This window comes from Convolutriloba macropyga, chromosome 14 (assembly GCF_964194025.1).
Source record: "Convolutriloba macropyga chromosome 14, txConMacr16.3, whole genome shotgun sequence".
Lineage (NCBI taxonomy): Eukaryota > Metazoa > Xenacoelomorpha > Acoela > Convolutidae > Convolutriloba > Convolutriloba macropyga.
In genome coordinates this window covers 11,024,683-11,037,998 of record NC_134481.1, presented here as the reverse complement: position 1 = coordinate 11,037,998, position 13,316 = coordinate 11,024,683, and the positions used below count along the sequence as shown (strand labels likewise).

Sequence of the window (13,316 nt, the reverse complement as noted above, 5' to 3'; positions counted from 1 at the left end):
AAAATTCGTTATGATCTCACTGGCTTTGACACAGGTTTTTCTATTCGCTTTTTTTTGTAGACATATTCTGGATAATTGCAGGTCTCAAGGATACTTTTGCCCTTTTTTTCTTTTTTGTCTAATTGTTACTTGGTCTGATTAATGAGAGGCCACATACTACATTAATGGTGTTTGAGGAAGGCGCAATGGAGCATATTTTGGGGGCCGAAATATGGCTTTACGTCTTCGATGGCTTTTACTGGAAAGTTTTAATTGAATTTTAATTTGTTGTCTTTTTGTTGTTCTTTTTAGCCGCATAAAAATTAAATAAGAACAGGTTTTAATGCCCTTTTATAGAAGCATTGCTAATCGTAAACCTTTGGGATATTTTACTTGATTTCGATTGGTTTTCCTTACTTTGAAATTAATTGTTTTAGAAAAAAAGAGAATTTTTTAACTTTACTGTTTTTGTTCTTTTTGTCTAATTGTTACCAATTTTTTTATGGTCCCATATATTTTCTGGTAATTGACATGTTATTTTGTTTAGTTTCAGTTTTATCTGACGGTATGTTGACTTTTTTATTAAGTTTTGTTTTTTAAAACTGACATAAAGTTTTTTATAAAATTAATGTTTGTTGTTGTTGTTTGATTCTGCTGTTCGCCTGTACTCGCTTTCTTAATATTGGCATGTCTCATCAATCTAGTGCATCATTTTTTACTGCACTGAGTTATTTGCTTTGGAGGCTAACTTTTCGTGCATAATCTTTTTTTTGAAAATAACGTGGGTTTTTTTCTGGGTTTTTTTGGTTTTCTGGGATTCACAAAAATAATTGTTGGGTTTTTCTATCTGTTCCTCATTTGGTAGACAATTATGCCAAAATTGTGGATGAGCGGGGCCTCCTTGTTCAATTTTCTATTCATTATCTTATGAGGATACGTGTGTAATTTCGACTATGGTATATATTTGACAGTCTCTGAAGGTCTGAGCTAGTGTTAACCACGAATGCAAATCAACAGGAAGACTCTCAATGTCTTTTTCATGATGCGACTGAGTGACTGCCCATTTTATTCATATTCTTGTGCATTTGTTCAATTTAGCTACACATTGTTTTTTTGTGTGTATGTTTATCTTAAGAGATTTTATTATTTGAATCAGTTGAGTCGGGATTGGAATTTCGAGTGCTTGTTCTTCCCGCGTTGTCTTGCTTTGTTTTTTTTACTGAAAACGAAGCATCAAATAAGCTCAAGTTAATTAGCAATTTTTCTGTTTACTCATTAAATTCAGCTCATCATTAATAACTCAATCGAATCCGGCCTGTGGTCTCCATTTTCTTGTTAATTTAGAAAAAAAAACAACTTTTAGAAGTTTTCAACCAAATTCCTTCAGGAAAACTTTAAAGAAATATGCTTCGTTTCTAACATTAGCGACGACAAATATCGTACCTATCTGTGTAAACTGGATCATTCTGGTGGAACCCCTGGTGCAAATCCACCCCAGTGTGTGCATCCAGACCACGCATGGAAATGGGTGCCCCTCCCCCCACTTGCCCAAAAGGGTCTACTCTCTTGTGCATCGCGTTCAACACCTGCATGACACAAACCAAAATAAACAAATAAAGTTTAGTTCTTATATCAGCAAGTTGATAAAGACTAGCAATAAATTCACAGAAGGAAATGTATCAATTTAAACATTGCTTGCATTTTTATTTAAGTTGGTTTTTTAACAAAAATAAACATCTTCCAACTATATTTATACGGCCGATGCTAATTGAGTGATCAAATGACAACCAAACATCCCAAACAGACTCACAGCAGGGGTGTTCAAACTCATGCGGGTGAAGGGCCACCCGGACCCTCTCTTAGTAAACCAGTACTGATTCATGAAATATCAATAGTAAAATGCTACATCAAAACTGTGTCATAGTATTCTAAGGGTTTTTTTGCTCGAAGACTTATCTCATTTTGCTCGAAGACACTCGCAGAATTATCTCATTCAACATTTTTTTTCATGAAAATGGCCTGCACAGTTGGTTTTGATTCTTTTCTCTGTTCATGATTCAGTACTGAAATATCAAGATTCAGTACTGAACTATTATGGTACCTCACTCTGGGCAACTCTGAGCCGTCTTTCCAGACGTTACAAATGCTACCAGGGTTCTGTCATTAGTTCGAGCCTTTAACTAGCGCCTTTCATTACCCCCCTCCCTATCCGCACAGTGCAACAAACACCCCCTGATCGGAGCATGCTTGGGTCATGCTCTTCAATCTGGATAACTCTTCATGTAGCCCGTAGCTCCATTTTATTAAATATTTTTCGCCAAAAAGCCTTACGATGGGTCGCTTACAGCTATTATCGTGCGCTTTTTTTACCTAAGTCCAGTGTCTCTTTTCCAAAAAAAAGTATCTTGCAAAATCTCGCAGGAATAGTAAATTATCTAAGAAACTTGTGCAAAAAAAATCTTGTAAGAATCGAGAAGAAACAGTTAATCCTCTAAGATCTTTTAAGTGCACCTCCCATTTGGCCAAAGACTCAGGTAATTACTCATCAGACCTTTAGAGGAATTAATTCCAAGCCATGAAGACCAGAGCATCGGTGCGAAGACCATCTGGGGTCTAGCTCTTTGAGGAGATGAGTGCCGTGAGCCTCAAATGTCCGTAAAAACATCTTTCGGGACATAGCAGAGCATGTGTTGTCTGGACCAAAAATCTAGTGCAGCCACTTTGTATCTCTTAGCCCAGCGATCACAGTTGCTCCACTACTTTTGATGTTATTTCTGCGACTATTAATACATCTATTTTGTCAGGACCATACACAGTATTTCCTACTAGAAGACTTTCATTTCAGATACTAATTGTGCGCAAGGACCACACACAGTATTCTCATCCACTGCTCATCAACTTTCAGTGAATACAGTGTAGCAATTGTCCCAAGCTCCCTCACATCTCAACCATACTAGACCTGTGTTCGTTGCCTACTAACACGGGTTTCTGGTCGATTAGTGTTCGTAAGAGACTTTAATTTGAGTCTAGCCAAATTACTACTAAACGATCATAACTTCATCTACTAGTTTTGATTTTACTTTTGTTATTTTGTTGACTTTCGAATCAGTCAACTTTCGTCATCTTCCGATCATTGGAGACATTTCCAACAGGTAGAAGTTGGCGAGACATGACTACAAGAGCCACTTTTGTTCGCAGGGTCCCGCCAACAACCACATTTGCTCAGTTCTTTCAAAGGCGCTAATCCAAGCTCCGCCTCAACTCCTTCATCTCAGGCTCTTGCCTGCGCTGATGAGTATCGGACTGGCAAGAATTCACAGCAAATTTGTTTTGAGTCCGAGGTGGCTAGATTAGTAGGGCACACTCCTCAGACTATCCGCTTAGTTAACTTCCCCTAACTGAGCTAGCGGTAGTTACCCGGGGTATCACGTGGAGGTTACGGATCACGTCTACAACATGGGTTACTAACCCTCTTCAAAAGGTTTTCGCCTCAGCAATGTGCTTCCATGTACTTCTGCACGTTATCACGATCATACCATGCATTTTTAAACCATTTAAATTGCGCCATAAATTACTTCTGCGTTAGTGACACCCAAGATCGCTTTTTCAGAGGCATGTTTGAAAAAATTTAAGCCTTAGCGTACTATAATACTTAGAGAATATATCAAGTCAGAGAAACTATATTTATACGGCCGTTGCTAATTGAGTGACCAAATGACAACAGATCCGAAGCAGACTCACAGCGGGGGTGTTCAAACTCATGCGGTTGAGGGATCACACGGACCCTACTCTTATAGTAAACCAGTACTCATCCATGAAATATCAATAGTAAAATGCTATATCAGTACTGTATCAGAGTAATCTGAGGTTTTTTCGCTCGAAGACTTCGCAGAATAATCTCATTAAACATTTTTTTTTTCATAAAAATGGCACGCACAGTTGGTTTTTATTGCTTTCTCTGTTCATGATTGAGTAGTGAAATATCATGATTCAGTACTGAACTACTATGGTACCTAACAACTGGCAACTCTAAGCAATCTTTCAAGACCTTACAGATGCTACCAAGGTTCTGTCATTAGTTCGCGCCTTTAACTCGAGCCTTTCATTATCCCCCCATCCGCACAGTGCAACACCCCCTGAACGGAGCATGCTTGGGTCATGCTCTTCAATCTGGATAACTGTTCATGTAGCTCGTAGCTCCGTTTTATGAAATATTTTCCGCCAAAAACCCTCACGATGGGTCGCTTGCGGCTATTTTTGGGCGCTTTTTCACATAACTCCAGGGTCTCTTTTCCATAAAAAATATCTTGCAAAATCTCACAGGAATAGTAAATTATCCAAGAATCTTGTACGAAAAAAAATCTGGTAAGAATCGAGAAGAAAATGTTAATCTTCTAAGATCTTTTAAGTTATCCTGTCAGATTCTCGTTAGACTTGACAACGTCTTGTAAGAACCATGAAAGATTGTTACAACATCTTGCAAATTTAACAAAATTAAGGCCAAACCGCAGTCGAAACCGAATGGTTATCTTGCAAGAAAGGATCAAACTTTTCATATGCTTTTAAAGTGATCGTTAAATGTAAATGTTTAACCAAACTTTTGTTATGGTTATGAAATTTTGATTTTACATTTTAAAGATTAAAGAAAAGATCTTGCAAGATTCTTGCAAAATTTTGCAAGACGATACATACTTCTTCTCTCTCCTTTTCGAGCAATTTCTGCTTCTGTTTCTCTTTGACAGCCTCGTCAAGTTCTTTGATATACTCGTTTGTGTGTCCCATATCTGCTATGTATCTGTACGCTTTCTCTGTTATCACTGTCCCGTCTTTGTGCGGTTGGAACCTGACAATTGAAAACAGACAATTACTGGAATTTTACTAATTCTTTTTAAAAACAAATAGTGGAATATTTAACTAATGGATTTTTTTTATTTATTGTTGATTTTTTAATGGAATTTTACTGAATTATTTTATTAAAAAATAGAAAATTGCTCATACAAAACACGCGGAACAGTTCTGCAACTATCTTTTAAAATCGCACAGATAAAAAGTTTTAAAGGTTTTCAAAAATATTGTACAAAACTTGACTAAATTTTAAAAAAATATAATCCCATTCAATTTGCTTTTATTTATTCGACAATAGTAATTAGGAATATATTCTGGTGTCTGTCTTTTTCTAAACATGAATCGGGAACCATTTTTAAAAAGAGCATTAATCAGATTACCAGAAAAATCGATATTAGATCGTAGCGATCTGTTTTCAAGCGTCTAATAGTGGAAGGGGAAAGTTTAAATTTATAATTCATCTAAGAGTAACAAAAAGGAAAAAATAATATAAAGGTAATGTCGATGATACTACGCAGACATAAAGTGAAAACAATTCTCGTTCTATAGAGGCTCTGAAATTATGTAGATCTATATATAAACCTACTTAAATAATGGTTGATGGGGAAAAGTTACTCAGCTATTCAAGCACAAAGTTCAACATCTGACGTTTGCTTAGTTGTATAACTTCATCAACGAAATTTGAGTCGAGCTTGTTTCTCATTTGCAGTGGAGGTTGAAGGGTCACAGACGTGAAAAGCGTCTATCTTAAATCGTGTTCTCATTTCGTAAGCACTTTAACTATTTTAAAAAATTTCGTATAGATAAAGTTCTTGGGCAGAAAAAATATCGCATCCTTCGCGGTCTCTGGAAACTGAATCAAGTTTTTGTTAATTTTTACAGTACCTAAATTTTTTTAGGACTGCTTGCTTCGAGAAAAACGCCAGTCAAGAAGTACTGCTTTCCGTGTAGCTTGCGTTAAAATAGAAATCAATTTTAACGCAAGCATAGGAAATAATGACCGCATTTCTCTTATCTCGTTTTTTAATTAAAATCTTTCGCCATTTAACTTCAGAAGTCTTAACAGAATAAATTATAAGAAATTTTAAGCGCAGCAAAATGTTGAGCAGCATCATTTGAGCTATTACTGAAGTAAATTCAACAACTGCAATGCCAAAAAAGCGGTGGTTAGACAATTGCTTGAAATTGAAGTTTTATGAGATGGCACTAGAAACTGAGAAAAAGTGTTACCCGTTTCATTGCATAATTCAATTGACACCTTTGAGCCGTGCCCAAAAATAACTTTGTAAAATTGAAACCGACTTTAATTGTAAAGGAAATTAATTTTGAGTTTTTCTAAAACAGTTTTAACTTCAATTAACAATATTTTATAAGTAGAGAGGCTTGGTAAAATTCGTTTGCCATAATTTTCCCATCCACACTTTTTAGAAACCAAAGAATTTTAAACGCTCGAATTTTAAAGTCGGGGATTTCGAAGTCTCGGCAGTTTCTTTTAGAGCTTAAAGAAAGGATTTTGGCTGTACATTTGAGCAAACAGTTTCAAGGTTTGGTGGAGCAATAGGTGTCCCTGTTCGGATCTCAATCTCCTATTATTGTGAATATCGAAAAAAGTTTATTTTGTGAATGTGAAAAGCATAACAGACAGAACAAATCTTTTTTGAAAAGCCGGTATCTCAACGTTCTACAATGCTAGATTAAAAATATGAGCAGTTATGATACCAAACGAAGAGTACTAAGCATTCAACTCTCATGAAAGAAAAAAAAGAAAAAAAATTGAAAAAAAAATCTAACATAGGATTGCTGAATCTAGCTTATTTTCCTCAATTGCGTAATTAAAGATTGTTAAATTGTAGTATTAAATAAGAGTCTTCAATAAATGTCGACAAAATTTAAAAACTTTAAAGATTTTTACTACCGTTAGAGTGCAGAAAAACATTGGACGGTACCTGTTTTGAAACTCAGTTTTGTGAATTTGTGGGTTGATCCCGAAGATAACACGTCTCATACGATTAAAAACGAACCAATAATTAGTCTGATATTTGTTGTCATTCTTGTAGTCTTAAAGATTATTCTGGCAACGAATATTCTAGTTGATTTCTATATCAAGTTTAAAATCAATTATAAAAGGTTTTCTGTTGAAAGGGTTTTTCTCTAAGGTGCCTAATATTACAATTTTTCTTTAAAATTCAGTGATTTTTGTATATTTTTTCGTAAAAGTTGATTTTTTGAAGTTCCATTACCATAACAGTGGGAAATACAATTGGATTTGAAAATTTCAAATACCCAAAATCATCTCTTTTTTTCTAAACTACTTCAACACTTTTTTACAACAGGTTTTGCCTGTAATTGTTGTTTTCAATGTGGTCATAAAATTTTTTCCCATTTAAGGCACGCTCCAGCAGCTTCCAATTAGGCGGTTATTGAACATATTCAATGCCTTCAGTTTATATCTGATGGCTTTGATTGTTTTAATTTTGTTTTCAAAACTATCAGATTTTTGCTAGTTTTTCCCTTTTTATTTTTCATTTTGTCAACCTGACTCTTAGACTTATCAAATAGTGATTCCGTCCACTTCTTGTGATATAGATTTAACCTGCCTTTTTGTTACACTTTTGAACTGATTTTTTAAATTTTGGACAACATGCGTTCTCTGAAAAATTTTCTGAGTGTTCATTTTTTGTGTTTTTGTTGTCCTTTAGAATTTTCGCGTTAATGACAAGACCCATCAGAAAAAAACACATTAAAATTGCATTAATTTATATTTTTCAGATAACAGCTGATGATTATAATTTATCCATTATTTTGTGTTATTGTATAATGTTTTCAAAAACATCTCTAGTTCTATACCTTTAGTTAAATTGTAGTCCTGTCCAAGAACTTAGTCTCACCAAGGACAATGCCCATTGTTTTTGTGAGGACCTATAGGTAGATTTTAACCAGGAATTTTACGTTAACTGCTGCTGTTTTCTATGGCGTTTGAGATCATTTAGTTTAGAAAAGCTAAAAAAAAAAATTTGAAACCCGCCCATGCTTTTATTTTTGGTCGACTGGTTATCTAGTCCCATGATGAACAAGTTGCATCTGCTTTGTAGGTAAGTACAAGTGAATTTGTGTATTTTAGGTTTTTCTGGTGGTATATTGATTTGTTACAATGTGCTTCTGAAATTAGATATTGAGCTTTTGCCATATATATTTTTATTTACTTTTGTGTTTTCGTAGTTTGTATTGTCTCATAGTCTTAATAATGGCAGGAATCACAAGTTCTCTAATTCGGCTTGGCATTATATATTTCATTTGGTTGTTTGGGTTTGTAATGATTTTTTTTACTCAAACAATTATTTGTGTATATCTCTTCTAATTGTTTTTATTTGGTACATAATTAAGTCAGAAATGAGGCAGGCTGATTGGAGTCAGAACATTATGTGCAAAGGAACATTACCGACTCGCTTATGAGCTTCAAGAATAGAGGCTCATTTTAGCTAATTGGCGTAAATCATTTGAACATAAATACTTGCTATTTGTATAACATTTTTTCCAATGTTTTTTACAGCACCTTTTCAGCAATATTTTAGTTGTCAACTAGCGCCGTATAAGAACTTTTATCAATAGTAAAACAGGTCTTATGAGGATTTCATAAAATTTTACTAAACTTTTAACAGGTAAAGAAAACTTCGAGTGTTTTTAAAAGACGAATTGAAGAAGTCGGTTCGAGAAACGATTCGAGTCGGATCTAGAAACGATTCGCAGTTTGCAAACTTTTGTATTCAATACTATTATTAGGCGAAAACTGAAACCCGACAAATAAATAATTTGAACGGATCAGATATAGAGTTTGCTGAAATCAACAACGTTTATAATAAAATTAATAATAGCGATATTACATGACATGATGAAAGGGCATGAAATAATGGCGGTGGTACCGTAAAGGGTATGAAAAGATATTTAACGGGAGGAATGATGAGAAATTGAATTAGCTTTGGGTCACGTGATTATTATTAATTCATCACTTACTTCCTATAGATATGCCGGATTCTGGATCTAAAATTTGCTCAGAAGTTATCAAGAAGTAACCACACAAGACAAAAATGAATGATTGTTTGAGTTGATTGATTCAAACTAACTGTCACAAGAAATACTGCACCTCAACCTCGTTGTTTTTGTTGCCCAACCCCCATCACTCTCTTGTCAAACTTGACCGTTCGTAACTTGACCATCTATATTGGTTTTTCATGCAATTTTCCTCTGTAATCGTTAAACTATTAATGTATCATCATCTTGTTATATTCATCATCATCTATTTATTTTAATGCCTGTTTTTTACATCTATCAGTTATCCAATTTTTAAAGAACGTGCAAAACGTGTATACATTTGTTCACACCTACCTCTCAAATCAAAAAAGTTTTCTACCAAGAATGGGCTGGAAAGAGGTCAATATTTTCAAAGCTTAAGCTTCACCGTTGCTCATAGACAATTTTCAGACAATAATGATGAAATTCATCAGGCAGGAATCAAATTCTACCTGGTCTCCGGGTCAGACTTCAGATTCGTGATTTTATTCCCCTCATCGTCCCTCAATGGTGCCCCTCCACCCGAAGTCCCAAAAGTTGGGTAGAAGGGCCGGTTTGCTTCTGTTTCGAGTGACCTTTTGTCCTCTGTATCCCTCCAGTTCCTCTCTGTCCTCGAATAATTCGGGTGCACATTTAGTCTCTCTGGGGGGCTTCCGGGAGGTCTGTGTTGACCCTTCTCAAACATCGGGTAGCTTTTGAACCTGCAAAACGATCTCAGAGACCGTAACTCCTCCTCAGATTATTAATCATAACTAATTGTTTATTGATTTGTTTTTAGGTTATTGTTATTGATGAGAAGAACTTAAAAATCTCCAAATTGGTTTATGAATTGAATGAGTGCCTTTTTATCCTGCGTATTTTCCAATAATTCCGTTCATGTAATTAGTTTTGAACAGAGAAAGAGTTTTCAGAAATTCATTTGGTTTAGAAGAACAACGGAACTGATTGGATTGCAATTATTGTTCTGAGCAACACCACTTAAGCAAATTTGGAAAAAGATGGAAATTTGCCTTTTTCTTGACTCTTTCAAATGGAAAAAACTATTCCATTACCATCTTTCTTTGAAAATTTGGAAATTGCGACACTCCTATGTGAGCAAAAACACAAAATAATAAAGTTCGAGCAACAATTTTACAACCGACACATACCAGCATTTAAACCCACAAGGCCCAAAAAACTTACATTCAACTTTACAGTCAACTGTGAAATATAAAAAAAATTAACAGCAAAAATGGAAGAAAAAAATTGTCCATAAATTTCCAGCAAATAGATAACTATTTGAAAAATTTAGAGAAAAAATTAGTTGGTATCTGCCCTTTTTTTAACAAACAACTAACATCCTAAAATTGTAAAAATGATAGCTGATCTCAATAAATTCTTTGTTTGCAATGAATGATTAATCCAATAACTATTCACAATTGGAATACCCTTCTATAATTGTTATAGGAGATTTTGATCACCACTTTAAAAAATCAACCACCAGTCAAGTACAGGTTTTTGCTGATCTTCTTCTTTCAGCTGGTTGCATTCCCCTAATTGGCTTTTATACTCATATAGCGGGTAGAACACTTGATCAGATTTTTGCATTAAACACCTCTGATGTTAAATATCTGACAAATTTTGATATCATATTCTCAGATTAGCGTCTAACAACGTTCTCTTTGAAAACTGCAGTACAAAACAAAAACTCGAACGGAAAAATATTATCGTAATTGGAATAATGTCAATTTCTTTAGTCTCGAACATGAACTCTCCGCCTCTTTAGATCTCTTCCTCTCTCTCTCTCTCTCTCTCTCTCTCTCTCTCTCTCTCTCTCTCTCTCTCTCTCTCTCTCTCTTGTACATCCTCCTGAACACCTTGACAACTTTTGCTCTATCAAAATAGAATCAATTGAATCCATCTGTGACTACTATGCTTCTTCAATTAAAACAGCCAAAGTTAGAAAATGCTCATTTTGTGACTGTGACAACCAAATTGAAGAAAAAGGAAATGCAAGAAACATAAATATGAAAAACAGAACCGTGAGCATAGCTCCCCCATATTTCTGACAGTAGACGAATTTTATGACTTCGAACAGAAAAGTCACACAGAAAGCAAAACAACCTTTTACTGCAAAATAAAACGGCCTTAAAAAACAATTTGGACTAGTCAAAAACCCTAATTCTGGAAAAAACTAGATTTCCAACTCCTTTCGCCTCAGATGATTGTTTAGCTGAATCAGTTAACGATTACGTCATTGACAACGTGACAAAATTATTGAACAATTTAAATGTGGACCGAATCTCCCTGTCAAATAGCGTCAATTTCAGTTAACGAATTCTACTTCAAGTGATCTAAAAATTTTTGCCACTAGTCTTCCAAATGCATCATCGTTCAATGATCCTCTCCCTACCTGTGCACATAAGCGATTAAGCGACCTTTGATTATCACATCTGTTGTCACTTATTAAAAGGTCGCTTACCACTGAGATTTTTCTAACTCGGTTTAAACGTGCGGTTGTCCTGGTAAAATCAAGAAAGAGTTTTTGAATTTGGAAATACTTGGTATTTATAGACCACTCAGCAACCAACTTTTCTTTGAGAAAACTTTTGAACAAGTCGCACAAACACAAATTACGTCGTATGTAGACCAAAGCGAATTATTGAGTATAGGGCAGTCAGCCTACTGTCCTAAACACTCTACAGAAAGCTTTATTTTAAAAACTAGTTTGACATATATTTGTTGCAACTGGTTCGCTTCAGCAGGGCTGAAATTTCATCCACACAAATCCAATTTGGTTTGAATTAAAACATTTTCTTGGAAACGCGTCAAAGAGCTAAACGAAACAGTTGATATAAGAGCAGAGCTGAAATCTATTGGGGTTTTCCTGACAAAAGATTAAATTACGGGAAACATATGACAGCAATTACTTTTTCCAACTATAATCAGCTGCAACAACTGAATATTATACGATGATTTTTGGATTTTCAAAGTCGACATATGCTTATAAGATCTTGTGTACCAATTAAAATACAAAGGGTGTGTTTTGCTTACAAGTCCCTCTTCATCGGAGAACTTCTACCTCCCTGCCTCAGTGTTTTCCAATATGAAACTGGAAAAATATCTTCCGTTTCCGGGAAGCTTGTATTCCCTAAAAAAGACTGCTATTGGTTGTAAGTCCATGGACTGCATTGGAGCCAAAATGTCGAATCAATTACCCGCAGAACTGAAATCAGCAGAAAGCCTCATGGTTTTCATGAAAGAATTGAAAACCCATCTGTTTCAACATTATTTTTACCAATGAGCATCACTCTTTTCTGAAATTTAGAAAAAGTGCTTAAATAACTCCAATGTTGATGATGATGACGAATTGGGTCCAGGAAAGATCATTTTTCCTTCATTTTTTATGCTAATTTTCAACCAGCACAGTAGCAAATTATTAAAAAAATATAAAAAGTGATTTTGAATGATTTATTGTCAACACTGTGATTAAATTCAAAATTGTTTTTTATTTCTTCAAAAGCGCCAACGCCAGAAACAGTATTTCTAAAGGTTGATTGCGTTCATTTTCCTTCCAAAAATTTGGATAAATTTCGACAGTGTTTCTGAGTTTGAATACAGAATAAATCACGTCACAGCAGAACAACTCACGTCACATCCCTTGATCTGAGTTGGCTTGTGTTTTAATCTGTTTTCTTGTTTCTCCAGTAGTGTTACCAATTGAATTCATTTTTTTTCAATTCTAAAAATTGCTAATTTTGAAACAAAATGGACCAATTAAAAAAGCTGTATTTTGTACAAGATCTCGCATTTCTTTGTTAATAAACGTTTTATTATTTATTGTTTTTTTTGAAGCTCGAAGCAACGTTTATAATTTTTCCAAACCCACTTGTGGGGCGAGGAACTAGATACACAAATGGTTTTTTGTTCAGTCAGATCGAAACCTGAGTGAGAAATGTGAGTAGAGAAATGTGAGTGGTATCATTAAAAAGCTCGTCCAGCGTAGAAATCGAAATTAAAAAGCGTTTTTGAATTCCGTTTTTTTCTCGAGTTGTTATCGAGGATTAATATTTTGTGTGTACACGGGATAATTGCAAGATTTTGTTCACCTTTAGCGTAATTTTTGTCCAACTGAATATATTTCCATAAACAAACTAATTCAAAATTACAGTTCACGCAAAAAGGTAATGAATTTTTTGTTCCTAGGAGACGAAAAGCGACAAAGAGGCCAGTTTTGGTCTCATAGGAAAGTTTACAATCAAAACATTTCGATTTCTTTCTAAGAGGTCTTTTTTTAGAAAATTTTTTATATTTTTTTCTTTTTCATTAAGTCACTTAGAGATTAGACATTTTTAATATCAAAATTCCGCTAATAACAAACCTCGTTTACAATCAAGTGATGCCCAGATGAACATTTAATTGGTTTTCAAGAAATCAGTCATGCT

General features: G+C 34.6%; 1 protein-coding gene across 3 annotated transcripts in view; it reads right to left on the bottom strand.

Moving 5' to 3' along the window:
• Window positions 1-13,316, bottom strand: part of LOC142353459 (uncharacterized) — a 44,464-nt gene that overhangs the window by 18,104 nt on the left and 13,044 nt on the right. For all 3 annotated transcript variants that reach the window (XM_075405709.1, XM_075405711.1, XM_075405710.1), the window contains exons 3-5: window positions 9,345-9,593; window positions 4,672-4,822; window positions 1,423-1,565 (exon numbers count right to left, since the gene is read on the bottom strand). In XM_075405709.1, the coding sequence (XP_075261824.1) occupies window positions 1,423-1,565; window positions 4,672-4,822; window positions 9,345-9,593 (543 nt within the window). The remainder of the gene's footprint in view (window positions 1-1,422; window positions 1,566-4,671; window positions 4,823-9,344; window positions 9,594-13,316) is intronic.